The sequence below is a fragment of the Anopheles darlingi genome, chromosome 2 (assembly GCF_943734745.1).
Source record: "Anopheles darlingi chromosome 2, idAnoDarlMG_H_01, whole genome shotgun sequence".
NCBI classification, from domain to species: Eukaryota; Metazoa; Arthropoda; class Insecta; order Diptera; family Culicidae; genus Anopheles; species Anopheles darlingi.
The window spans coordinates 62,244,262-62,258,556 of NC_064874.1; the positions used below are offsets into that span (position 1 = coordinate 62,244,262).

Genomic DNA, 14,295 nt, shown 5'->3' on the forward strand with positions numbered 1-14,295 from the left:
GCACGCACGTGTGGCACCATTTTGACGGGGGTAAAGCGCATAATCCGTGTATCTGGCTGCTTGCAGGGCCACTTTTTCGTGCATATAATATCCCTACCAATAGTTCAAGACAAGTTGGTCAATTTAACTGTAAATGCAACTGTAAATTTAAACCATTTTCCCAACCTCACCTACACATAAGTTCGTGTTTTAGTTAAAATGTTATAACAAAATCTTTTTAACTTTTAACAAAAACGTTTTAACTCAATAATCTCTACCAACCTATCCTTCTATATTATCAGGAAACAACGAGCGCTATTGTTTGTAATAATACTATTGTTGAATTTTTAATACCGTTGGCATATTTCAACATTATGTAAACTTTCTTTCAAAAACCATTAACAAATTATGTAACACTACGAACAAGACTTTTGTAAAATTTGTATCCAACGTACCATCCAACAAATTAACATAATGGCGCATCAACAGACTCCGTCAGTAACAACTATCCAGTGATTGTCTCGACACAATACCCATAGTCTAGCTAAACATCATCGCACCAAGAGTTCAATTTTCTGGCCCCTAGAGTAGTGCGCGTGCAGTGCAAGTAGACCTCCCATCAGCAATGTTTATCATGATGCTCTTACCCAGCATCATCCCTCCCGAGAACCTCTGGCGATCGCTGCGAACCAACGATCTTTCTAATACGCAACAAACAACTGGTACACTGCAGGTTTCTCCCCTTTCCCCCCCAAGGCCACCCCAAAAAAACGCCCATCCAAACAAAGCGGAGTGTGCGTATCGAGGTCTTTGAACCGTTCTAGTAGCGATACCAGCGATACCGATATGCGATCGTTCCGAGCGAGCATACGGAGCGAAAGGTAGCGAGTGCCGGGTGGGGGTAGAAGGGCAAATCGAAGAGGAAAAGTCAAAACATGCTGCGCACTTACGCAGGCGTCTTGCGCGTTTAAGCAGAGTTTACCTCAGCCGTAACCAAGAAATCACTGACTGGCGACGGCTAGCTGGCGATTGTTAGATAACTCACGCAGCGCGTAGGCAGCGGCTGCCTCTGCGTATCTCGTACGCCACATCTTCCAAAGAGGGGGCTGGGCAAATAATGGACTGCAATGAGGGGCCTCGACATAGGGAGCATAGCAGGAATGGTAATGGGCAATGGTGATTCCTATCTTGACTCCGCACACTTGGAATCCACCCGATACGATCGCGATTCTTTACACAAGACGCCAAACGTGTTGTTGCGTTTTCCGCTGTCTACTAGATTTCTACTATATTTGACCTAAATGCGGCTTGATACTGATGCTTTGCCATGCATAACCTCGTTTGCCATACTTCTATGGAGACACATGTCCTGCAAAGGGGTTCGGCCATTTGATTGGCTGGTAGTATAAGGCCTATCCTCACTGCTTTTTATTTCGAAAACGATGAAAAAACGTCGTTACTGCCATCAGTAGCATGAGTTCGACGACGACTGAAGAGGTTTTTGAAAATTTTGTTTGCCCTTTCCACACAACAGAGCCGATTTCCCGAAAAACCTTTTTATAAGATCATAGGCGGATGCTGCTCTCGGTCAAGTGCGTCCCATCATCTTAGTATGCCTTTCGAAGGATCCATTTCGCATAACGTTGCCTACTGAGCTTCACTTTGTTCTTTTATTCTGAGAAGCGTAATCACAAGAACCACTTTGGAAATCATCGATATCGGTAAGTGCTTCCTGGAACTACACGCCAGGACGCTAATAGCAATAGCTAGTCCGAAGCGATTTAATTGGTATCCTTCGAACCGCTCTTGATCTTCCTCATCACATGTTCGGAACGGACGACTTTTCAAGGCACGCGAACCCATGGACGTACGTGAAAACCCGTTTCTTTACGTTGTGCGTGTGCATTTTAGTGCATTCTGTATTCATCATCTTACCAATAAAATGTAAACATATTTTTTTCTTTATTCGGTTTTATGTCGTTCATACATGGGTTATTTCATATTCATTACTATCATTCAAACGGTATCCATATCATGTCAATGTCTTCCATGCATCCATGACCACTGTCATATCCGCGACTTTAAAGTTTCTGTTTAGTGTGTCAAATTCAGCTTCAAATAGAACGTCACAAATTAATTTCTGAGCGATTGCACTTTGCTCACTACTGACGCCTCTTAGTTTACTAGCCACATACTTTCCAAATGACTCAAAAACATCCTCATTCTGCAATGATTCGAGTTTCTTTCCCACCAACATCATAACTTCGGTAGTTATATCGTCGCTTGACGCTCTCTTTCTCTTACGAGGGGTAGATCCTGCAGTATTGCTGGAAATACTTGACCGGGGTATCGATACGTCGGAAAAAGGTGTGGCAGGTGCACCTGCGTGTTCACTTTCTTGCCATTCTTGTTTTATCTGGAAATAGAAAACAATTGTAATTTTCCAAAGTTTTAATCATGTTTCGATAGTGTTAACAGCTAATTTACTTGATTTCATTTGTATCTTACCAGTGGGCCAGCTGGAAACTCTTCGAGATCGTCAGTCGCGCATTTGGAGCCTTCTGCGTTGTCTTGATCACGAAGGAAATGTAGCAAATCAAAGTACCACAAACTAGGTTTGTACACTTGTTCTGCGCCACACCCGGATTGGGATGACTTTGCCACTTTCGCTAACTCTTTACGGTACACAGAGCGTATATTATTGATCTTTTTTACCAACGTTAGTCTGGTACAGCCCGGGTCGATTTGCTTAAACTTTTCTTTTAGGACATCGTACGCCTTTGCCTTTTTATCACGGTCGCTATATTCCTTGCTCTTAATTCGCCAAAGGCATGGCAAACTCTCGTACAACGCAATAAATTCCGTCAAAAACTCACGCGAACAATGACGAAGGTCCGTCATAGTGGCCTGCGAAAAGAAACTGGCGAAAAAAGGGAACCGAAAACGTACCCAAGGGAATAAAACTGCACAGTTTTGGTACATGTATGCGTGTTCAGACTTGTCGGAGAGTGTAATACGTGTGCGAACGCGCACACGCACACATGTATCAAAACTGTGCAGTTTTTGATGCTCGTTTGCCTAATTTCACTAACATTTTAAGCCTGGTTCAGACACTGCGCAGGTAATACTGGTGTAAACGTGGATAGGTAAAACGGCGCCACAGAAAACCAAGTGAAAACAAAATGTGTGCACCGAAGCTGTGTGCTTCTAGCAGCCTCTAGGTACCCTCAGCATAAAACGCTGTCAATCAGTTGGTCAGCAGAGCAATCATAATATCAGATAATGCAATTAATCCCAACCCTATCAGCGACGCTTCACATCCCTTCAATATCTTCCTGTTTTGAGTCTGCTTTGAGATCCACCCAAGCGAATGACTCACGGTCGATCGATCGGAATGGTTTTATGGGGGAACTGTTATTGTTAAATCAGCTGGCCACCAGCATTGTACACGAGCGCTCGTAGGCCCAATCTCAGCCCATTAGTCGCCAGCCAAGGCTAGTGCACCACTGGTGGCGTTATCAACCACCAGAGAGCACCTTAAACGCTGATACGCTTATCCCCATTTTCCTCCAAAAGCGAATAAAAAACAAACGTGCCATGGCCACCGGATTGACACCGTTTCCATCACGCGCGCGGCGATAGCACACGTGAATCGAATCGAAAAACTCGACGAAAATCCGTTGGCCGACGATCTATGCGTCCATATATTTTTTATTCCGATTTTGAATTAGGGTCATATGTTAACGTGCGTTCGGCAGCTGTGTGTGTGTGTGTGTGTGTGTGTTTGTGCCTGTACGCGTGCAAGTAGTGGTGGTGTACGAATAGAAAAGTTTTGCTTTTGTCGTGAAATGCGCCACCACCCCCTCCCGGATTCGGTATCATGTGTTGGAATGTTTTATGCGACGCTCGCTCCCTTTTGCATCTCTTTCGCTCTATTGCTCGCGCTCGCTCGCTCGCTCGCTCGCACGCTCTCTGTGTTTCGAACACAAAGAAAAGAAGAACAAAGAAAACGCAGCCTAGTTGCAGGTATGAGTGCGCGCACACGTGCGTCCAGAGCCAACTAGTTTTTCAAGGGTTGAGGAGACTAGATAATAAACTCGTACCGTCCTCACCAGCAAACACTCCTGCTGGCCAACAATGCTCCTACCCCGTTTGTGTACACGTGTGTGCCCACCAAACAATGAACCGTTTCGCCGAGCGTTGCTTCAGAGCGGGTCGATTGTGGCGCTGCTATGTTGAAACGTGCTTTTCCATCGCAAAAGGTGGAGGGAAGCATGTGGTGCGAGAGGGGTTTCTGAAAAAACGAGGACGACAAAGATTAGATGAAAAAACTACCCGTTCATGTGTGAGTGCGCTCGCCACATGGGCGCTGTCTCTTCGGTTGGTGTTTCTTCTTTTTCTGCTACTACACCCTCTTCTTGCTCTTCTTCTTCTTCTTGGTTCGGCCACGCACCACACGAAATATTGATTCCCCAAATCCTGCCTTCCACCAATACACGTGCAGAGCATACAGCAACGACGCATAATACGAATGATGCACGAAGCCGAACCGAGTGCTACTAGTGTACGAACAGCAAACAAAAAAAAAACGCCTGAAAACTAGGTTATACACGAAAGCATCGCGTTCCTCTTCTAGCGCGCTGGACGATTGGATAGGATTTGAGTATGCGATTATGCTGGGCCCCATTATGCTAGAGGAGGAACGTGCTAGAAGCATATCATAGTTCCTCCTCAGCCTAGAGTTACCCGTTCTCGGCTCTTCGCGTTTCAACAACCACGCCACACGCTTGCTTTTGAAAGTTATTCCGCCGTTTTTTTTTTTGTTTCTTTCGGGCGACTTTCCAGCGCTGTGTCGTGCGTTTTGTTCGAACGCCTGGCGGGCATGCTTTGATTGAAAGCGGCCTTTTTCGTCATCATCAGTCGCGTTCCACGAACCGCCGCGGAAGGGCCGCGCGCGCCCATACCACCGACCAAGGTACTTTAAAAAGACAGGTAGCATCTTAACCGCTTTGACAGGTCACCATTTTCAATTTGTTTGACATTCATAGCAGGGCGCTTTTTATCAACAAAACCACGTGAGTTTCAAGAAGAAGAAGAAGAAAATGTGGGCAAGTTTGGTGGTTTTATCAGGGAAAGTACTTGATTTCACTCTTTTTCGAATGTTTAAATGATTCATCTCTCTATTTAAGATCATTCGAGCGACCGAGTTGTGTTTTACAGCGAGTGAGCACGGTCCAGGAACGCTAGCTAGCTCTTGTTCTAGGCCGGGTGGCAAGACCTACGGACCGATACCATATTGAAACACTAGGAAGAATTTTGAGAATATTTGCATAAACTTCAACTTTCGTGCCACTTTTCGTGAATTTGAACTGTCGTAATACCACAGAAAAGCGAAAACAGCTCCGAAAAGAGCGTTCCCGAAGTAAACATCCCACCATCCCGTGAATGTCAAACTCTGAAGTTTTTTCTAAAATAAAATCGGGGATTTGTTCTGGATAAAGCTACCTGTCTTTTTAAAGTACCTTGCCACCGACCACCGTTTGGCGTTTGTTCCTGCGGTTGGTGTTGTTGGGTCGCAGCGAAATGTCGACGATAGAAATGTACTTTAAATTAGCGAAACCCACCGCGATTGTTGGCCGGTGGTCTGTGTGTCACGAAACTACCCGTTTTCGGTGGAACTAATTGTTAAAAGAAATAATCGGTTGGTGAAGTGAAATGATTGTGTGGCTTCCTGGCTGTGTGATTCCCCTGTTCCTGCTAAACGAAGGCAAACTTTCATTAGCCCTTGATTTAGGAGCGCGTGCGGTGTTGCGCCAAACCAAAGAAGCGTTTCTTCATGTCCCAAGCACACACACACACACAGCAGCAATCGTCTCACGCACGATATTCGTGGTGGTGTGGAGTAGTTGCTGCTGCTGCTGGTGTGTGGCATAGCGTTGCGTTGCGTGGCGATTTGCGAAAGGCACGTGGTGAAGCTGCTGCAACGTATTAGGAGAGAAGGAGAGAGAAAGAAGTAGTGGGAGGCGCCAGGGGAATGCGCGGGGTGGTAGCTGGGGAGTTACGTAATTTTGTAAGTAAAACACACTCTTCTAACGCCTCGAAATGGTTCTTCGAATCGCGCCTTTTTTTCCCCTTTTGTCTTTTGTTTGACTTTGCTATTGTTGTAGCTAGGCGCCTAAAACGATGGTTCTCAGTATACTTTCGCTTGGCTAATTTCTTTGCTTGCTCACAATCAATAAATGATGCGTTAGAGAATAGTTTTGAATTTGGATTTCACGAAAATCGAGTAGGCTGCGTGTGTGTAAAGAGTAGATGGATCTTGAGAAACGCTTGACTCGCTTGATGTTTGACACTCGAGGAACGCGCAAGCGCGCCCAAATTCGTTCGCCTGCATAGCGGCCCTAGCACGCACACCCTGAAACGAAGAACCCCCCTCCCCCTCGTCTCCTTCCCTGGCCCATTCCACATGCACTAGTCCACACACTGCGGCAGAGCACGAGGTGGAGTGCTTGCGCGCGCATTTCTCATTCCAACACATACGCGTCGCGCTTTCTACTTCCTTTGTTCGCATTAGCAGCAGCAGCAGCAGCAGCAGCAGTGGTCGTCGTCTTCGGTGGTCTATCTACGCTTTGCCTTTGAAATCGCGTCGTCGTCGTCGTGGTCGTCGCCGTCGGGTGGCTTCGTGTGCTGCGTTTTTTTTTTACCGAGAAACCGTTTCTATCGCGCGCACATCGTGCCATCGAAGTAGTGGAGTGGAAGAGAAACAGAGCTACAGTCGCCTTCTCTATCGCAGCAGTAGCAGTAGTAGTAGTAGTAGCAGCAGCAGCAGCGAAGCACGCCACAGCATGATCGAACGGTTTTGTGTGTCGTAACCATTTTTGGGTCAGAGCAGCAGCAGCAGGCCATGAGGTCCGGCGGGAGTCAAACGCTAGGCGGCGCTCGCATTGCTCATTCTCGCTCGGGTCGTCGCGTAGTGTGGACGTGTTCTGCCGTGGTCTTATCCATCCGAAGAGGGCCCCCTCAAAAGCAAAGTGTTTGCTGGCGCAGTTTTACAGTTCGAAGAGAGAAACCAAGAAACAGAGATAGTTGGAACAATATCAAGTGACTATCATCCCTGCATACATCGTGTTGCCAACTGGACGCTTTTTAAACAGTGAATACTAGAGAGCTCTCCGACGCCCACTAGCGCGCTGTGCGCGCCTACCTAGTTCTACTTAATCATCTTTTAGTGAAACTGTTGTAGTCGCTACCAACTCTCTCTCTCTGGTGTCAAGTTGCCTGCTGAGTTTTCGTTCGTGTCAAGAAGTAGTAGTCCGGCTGGGGGAAACCTTCTGCTGCAAACCACCACCTCTGGTGTATCATATCATCTCTGACTCATCTTGCCCCATCTCGTTCGAAGTGGGGAATACCAACCACCACGACCGCGATTGTGCACAACGACGGATTTGTACGCCCTCTTCTTCTTCTTCTTCTTCTTCTTCTGGGGGCTACAGTGTGATCCCCGTTTTAAACATTTCATCATTTTATTTTTGGTGGAAAATGGTTTTGCAACCGTGTGTGTCGTACATTTTCACGTGACCACCACCACACAGCACGTCCCAACCTAAAATTCAAGGTAGCTTTTTACTGTGTGTGGTGGCAGCGCGCGACCACCCAGAGTCCTACAGTGCGGAAACTAATTTTAGAACATCATCCATTCTGTTGCCTTGGTCGCACGCGGTAGGGTTTCCTCCTTATCACCGTCGCGCAGTATACACACAGATGGTCATTTGTTATGGAAATTTGTTTTTCTTTGCAATAGCGCGTGCACACTTGTGCAGCGCTCGTCGACGGTTGCTACTGAGTATAGAGAGCAATAGATTGCGTCATCGGAATGAATAGTGTGCTGCGCCTTATTAATAACCGTACAATCGCCAACAACATCGCGCGTTGAATTGGAAAGCAGGAACAAGTCCAGTTGGCACACAATCCCGCATTGCTTAGGAGAAGCGTGCGATGATGAACACACATCTTAATCGCATCTCCGAAGGAACAGGAAGAAAAGTGGATGTACGAACGGATGGATGGATATACTTCCGCAAACGGGGCGGCGGCACACCAACCCCAGCGCCATCCAGTCAGCACCAACGCCCCGCGCGCCCGCACACTCACTCGCCCGATAAGCCTGTGGGAGCGAGATTAAGGCTTGCTGGTTATCAATTTGAACTTTAGTCAGTCTTTTTCTCTCTCCTATCGGTGCAACGGTGCTTCATCGTGTTGCTGCTGCGCGTCCCTTCCTCAACGACACAACTTCCGCGTTTGTGTGTGTATGTGCTGCGGCGTAGCGCTCTCTCTCTGGTGTATTGTGCGTATATTCAAAGTGCGCGTGATCCGCGATGACTGTGGCCTACTGTTGGAGCTTCGCAAACCGAGCGCGTGTACCGAGAGAAGGGAGCACCACGACAAAGAACACTTTTATACTCCGAAGAAATCTAGTAGGCTGTGTGCTGCGGTGTATGCCAAGTTACTCCAAGACACACTTCCCAAAGGAAGCGCCGTGTTGTGGTGTGGCAACATCATGGAAGACTGCAGCTTTCGGTTCCACAAAATCAAGAAGAACACTCTCCGGCAAGTCTTCCCGTCGCTGGTGTGGTGGAGACTCCACGTGCATTGCGTGGTGTGCTAAGAAGAGAACAGACACGACGACACACACCATATCTAGTATCTGCATCCGCTAGCGCATGTCGCATGGTCCCTCGATTCGAGCGTGCTTTATCTTGATTATTCGCCCAAAACGGTGGGGGTAGAGGAGAGAGCGCGAGCCGCCGCTACACGTCATCCCTAGGGTGGTTGGTTTGGTTTCATCGAGTCGAAATACGCGCGTGTGTGTGTGTGTGCGCGCGCACGCCACGTACAATAATGATTTTTATCTTTACAACCATCACTCATTCCCCCCTGCTCTGCTGTACCACGGACGCAAACTCCACCACCGGTCGGTTGTGCTTCTCTTCACGCCACACAGTGTGGTGGACCAAACGACGGGGAGTTTGTAGTGCGCGCACGCGTGCGCATGGTCTCTCCTTCTGTCCTCTGGACACGGCTACTAGCGCTACAGAGCAGAGCCAGCAGCAGCCCCCCTTCTAGCGAGTGAGCGCGAGGAGAGTAGCTTGTTTTGTCCTCTTTCTAACCTTTTCAATTTTTAGTAGACTCGCGGGAGGGTAGCACCACAAGCAGCAAGCGGGCAGCAGTAGTAGTAGCATGAGAGAGGCATTTGCTGCCTCCCTGTGCGTGCCTTGGTGGGCTGAATGGGGGGCCATTATAAGTAATTGAAATTACATATTTAAGAGAAAACATAAAACAACCATTAAGATGTGTTGTTGTTGTGTGTCCTTTCGATGATATGTGGTGCGAAACATGTTATTTTTCGCCTTCCATTTTCGCGCAACCACTATGTCACTTGCCATTACTCTCTCGTAAATTATATATAAATTCGTCGTTGTGCGTGTGTAAATAATAATGCCTTGCAGCTAAATATCTCGTTTATGGAAAACACGTTCTCCCCCAAGAGGCGTAACACACACCTAATATGCCAATCTCTTCCAGTTTAGCAGCAGCGTGTTCCGTCGTCGCTGCTTCTCTCTTGGTGTGCAAACTGGTTTCCAACGCCAAAGATTTCATCTCCCGTCTCTGTCTCTCTCTCACGCTCTCGCAATTTATTCTTTTCCCTTCGTTGACCGACTGACTGACTAACTTACTCTCTGCTGCTGCTGCTGCTGCTGCTGCGACCCAGCAGGCTTTGGTCGATTGCGCGGTTGCTCGGCGTTGTTTGCGACGGTCGCCACCACCACCACCACCACCCTATCGTGTTCCCCTCAGCATATCGCCATAGGTAACAGCACGGTGTGCTGTTCCGAGAGTGGGACACGTGCGTCGTTTCGCCATCTTTCTCGCTCCGATTCGACGAGAGAGAGAGAGAGCGAGCGAGAGACTGGGCTGCTGCGATGCCCAGTGGGGCAACACAACCAAACATACCATCATGAACATGAAGCTGCGCTTCTTGTTGTTGGTGTACCCACTTTGTGTGGGGAGAAGCGCGGGGGATAGTAGCGGGCGCGCGCGATCACGAACCAAGCGTGTGATATCCGACGACCGACGGACGGACGGACGGCCCCCCGTTGCTGTCTCGCTTTTTTACGTGGCACATAAAATGGCCAAGTGTCTTTTTTTTTGGTTGGGTGTTTGCGCTTGTATTCGCCAACAACACATACAAGGCTACTCTCTGTCTCTCTCTCTCTTTCTCTCTCTATATGAAGCAACATCGTTGTTTGGTTTATGGACGGCGTAGGATTCTATAACCGTACTCCTCTGTGGTGTGGTGATGGTGTGGGGGGCGGCGGGAGGGTGTTGTGTGTGACCTCGATCACGCGCTTTGTTGCTGGGCCCCCAGAGTCAGCGGCAGTATGTGTGTGTGTATGTGTGTGCGAGCGATGACGACGCCGCCGACGGGTGATGATCATCATCCTGTTGTATATTCCTCCGCTGCTTTATACTCCGACGATGATGACCGACCACTACTCTGGCTGGCTGGCTGATGATGATCTGCTTCGCACTCATCGACACACTTCTCCACAGCATTATTGATGTTGGAGAATGCCCACACTATGCTCTCTGTTGGCTGGATTGATGAAATCAGGAAACAACGTCCCCCGTTCTGCGGTTGTGCTGGAGATCGCACGACCGATGATCGCTCGAAAACATCACACCACACCACACGGAAACAACCACCATGAAGGAGAGAAGTGTTCTGCTGTGTCGATTGAAACGAGTAACTTGAACGCACCACCACCACCACCACTACCATCAGCACAAACCAGCAACATTCATCTATGCGACGAGCAAAAAAAAAACCCCTTTCGAATGGCGTCATCAGCTCGGAATTGGTGGTGCAAGATCGTTTTCCGAGAAGATTATTCTGTTGAGTTGGCGGCGTGCAGGAGGCGTGCGCTGGGCTGCGCGATATGTCGTAGAACTACACACATACGTTTTACTCAATTCTTATAACATACGGAATGTTTGGAGTCATTTATTGATCGATCTAAATAGAATTAAAAAATAAACATATTTAACAGTGAACAATGCCTTCAAGTGATGGAATTGCTAAGGGACAGCATTGTTTTCACACCACTTAGTATGTGAAAAGTAAAACCAATAATACGAAAATTCTTCGCTTAACTATACAGAAACACCTTAATTTTAGTCTAAAACGCATATGACGCATGCGCATCCTACAGTAAGGCATATTCAATTCAAATATCGCAAACTAGAAGCGAGAATACTCTCGCAAGCTGCTGACTGGCGACGCAGCACAAACAAGCTTTTTTTTTGCGCAACGGCAAGTGGTAGGTATGTTGTGTGGAGAGCAGCGCAAGGGGTGCGGTTTGGAGAAGAGGAGCGCTCCTCGCTGCATCTCACAACACCGTGCGCGCTTCTCACGCAACCGCCACACGATATAAAACTTTGTTAGATGGAAGCCCAAGAGAGAAAGAGAAAGATGGAAAAGCGGGACGGAGAAGCGATGTTGAAAAAAAAAGGGGTGGTGGAAGATAGACTACTAGAAGAGTAGTAGTTGGCTGTGAAATTAGGTTACGTAAAACCGTGCGAAGAGAGAGCCACACCACCGCGACCTGTAAACCGACTTACCTAAATCAAGGAGACGTAGAGAAAGAGAGAGAGCATTATAAGAAACTTTCTTTCCTCTTCTGCCATGCACTCTTAGCCACGATAGATGAGGTCTTAAGATAAGGTGCTCGCGTCTCGTGATTAGTAATTTGTAAAGCTGCTAGTGCTCTGCGTAAACCCCACGTTGTGCATCATTGGAAAATAAATAAAAGTCTTAACTGCTTCACTGAAAACATTAACATTGTTTGTCATATTTGAGCGCAATTTGATATGACGGCGCGCGCGCTTCACCGTATGTATATGATGATGACGATGATGGTAAGGCGTGTGTGTGTGTGTGTGTGTGTGTGTGGTGTATTAGACGACGGCGCGTGTGTGTTGGCCATTTTTTAGGTCACGTTGCGCACTTCGCTCGTTCGCTCGGTAACGTCGAAAGGGGGACGGAGGGCGATCGTCTAACTTTGATATGGGGTGGTGGGTAAACGATCAACAACACGCACACCAGCCTCGTACACGCCAGGGAGGGGTGGAGGTGGATGTTGTGGGGAGACAGGAGACAGTTCAAAAGGAGGAGGGGGTGCGCGAAATGCATGGACCAACGAGAAGCCAACCAACCAACCCCGCGATCTCTTCCTGTTTCATTTCAGAGGCGGATTGATGATGCGAAGCATATACTACCCAGCAGCGCCTCCATTGCGGGGGGGTTTCACATCACAATCCCGTACATATGGCACTTAAGGTCATTTAACTGGAGAACTGTGGGTGTGTGCGGCATTGGAGTAGACGTTGAGTGAGATAAATTGGCAGAAAGGAAAGGGGTTGGTGTGCGAGTGGCTAACAGACAGACGAATAGAGTATCTAAATAAAATAAATATATTCCATTTCATCGATTTTTTTAGAGGTGGTTTCGGTATTGCATTCGCCTCTCACAACATAAAATATGATTGAGACTCTCCCTCTCGCTCTCTCTCTCAGTTGAATTTGAATGCTTTGTGTGTCGATGTGTGCGATGTGTGCGATGCTTCCGCAACTGGCGACGATGCGGCGCGCAGAAGAAGGCCATGATCTATGCTGCTGCCGCCACATCACTCTACTGGCCTACTTCTACTGGCACCGCACACGCACTCACACTTCACGGTGCACGCCGCCGCTTGCTTTGTCTTTCGTGGTTGGTCGCTTCGTTTGTAAGCGTCCAATTTTGTGTGTGTTGTGTTGTTAACGGTAAAAAGACGCTAACAACGATTCGATCGGCGTTACATAACTCTAAGTAGCGTCCGCACCGCGCAACAATACAATCCGGTGCTGGTCAAACGAAACCAACAACAAAAACCCACACCGCTGTCACGGTGTGTCACACACACTCCACACTCTGTTGGTACTAATGCCACAATGGAGTTGTTGGAATGGGGGGCAGGGGGAGACTGAGCGAAACAATGGAACGCTCGCGCGACCTGGCCGCCTGTTTACTCCTCAAAACGTCTAGAAACTTTTCCATCCAAACCAGCCCACCAACAACTTCTCACAATATTATAGAGGAGCGGTGCGAGCATCATCATCGATCGTTAGAGAGCGACACCGCAGTACGCCCAGCACATAGGATTAGCAGTGCGAAAGAGAGGCCAACACGAGGCGTGTGTGTGTGTGTGTGTGTGTGTGTGCGTGCTGCGTCGTTTGGAGGAGTGTTGGAGATTGTTGGCCACCGATGGATACCCTCGCCAACTGACGGGGGATACTGATTCAATCATGCGCAGTAGAAACGATGATGATGATTTCATCCTGCCTCAATCCTGCCCACCCCACTCACCATTCCCTTCCACCTCGACCACGATTCAGCGAAAAAGGCCAATAACAACAACAACAACAACAGCAACAACACAAAGACGGGGCCTCGCTCACTCTCCGCTGTGTGGTGGGTCTCTCCCCGTTTGTGGCCAACTTTCAAAAACCTCTTTTCTAACACATCTCCTCCTCCGTTGCTTTCGTGGTTTTTCTTTCTCCTAGCTCTTCGACGGCCCGCAATTTCTGGATGTTCCGTGTCGAGGACCGACCGGGAGGGAGGTGGTGGAACCACCCCGAGGTCACACCAAGCCATAAACCCCGTTAGAAGCGAGAGCGAGGGGGAGTTAACAGCAGCAGCAGCGACCGTTGTCGTCGTTCTATCGATGGAGTTGATTCGTTTTGGGCCGCGCCGTGGTGATGACACGGGACGGGGGACGCGATTTCACCAATTTAGGAGTTCACGAAGGTTACGGTATTCTGTCTGCTTGCTTCGACAACCTCGTTGCTTAGCTCGGCTCTCGGGCTCTACGCGGAGCATTATTAGGAATATGGAATATGAAACTTGGCATGTTGGCCACGCTGGCTGACTCTCTCGAAGCTTCGCTGTGCGTGTGTGTGTTTGCGCCCATCTCGACGTTCACTGGCCCACTCTGCAAACGAAAGTAAAAGTGTTTACACGAAGGAGTAGGATAGAGCTGCGGGGTGCAGCAAGACAGATGGTGGAGGAGGATTGTGGGCGACGTGGTGGTGACGCTGCACGCGGGATGCATGGTTTTCTGTCGCTCCTCCTGGAAGAGGCTAACTTTTTGCACAGCAACACGACACGCCACAGCGCAGGAGTGCCTCTGCCCTCAAGGAACAGCCACTGGAAGAGAGGCC

The 14,295-nt window shown here is 48.4% G+C and overlaps 1 protein-coding gene across 1 annotated transcript; it reads right to left on the minus strand.

Annotated features, from left to right (window-relative positions):
* Nucleotides 1-1,954: 1,954 nt before the first annotated feature.
* Nucleotides 1,955-2,892, minus strand: LOC125960183 (uncharacterized). The gene is made up of 2 exons (XM_049693423.1): nt 2,488-2,892; nt 1,955-2,395 (listed from the first exon to the last, which is right to left on the minus strand). The coding sequence occupies exons 1-2, from the start codon at nt 2,878-2,880 to the stop codon at nt 2,012-2,014; spliced, it is 777 nt and encodes a 258-aa protein (XP_049549380.1). The 5' UTR covers nt 2,881-2,892; the 3' UTR covers nt 1,955-2,011.
* Between the last annotated feature and the right edge of the window lie 11,403 nt (nt 2,893-14,295).

What these genes read in the sequence shown, in the direction of transcription:
- LOC125960183 (XM_049693423.1), bottom strand. Translation starts at nt 2,880, where the DNA reads ATGACGGACCTTCGTCATTGTTCGCGTGAGTTTTTGACGGAATTTATT. An exon ending in AGTTTCCAGCTGGCCCACTG is followed by an intron (nt 2,396 to 2,487) that starts GTAAGATACAAA and finishes TTCTATTTCCAG; the next exon opens with ATAAAACAAGAATGGCAAGA.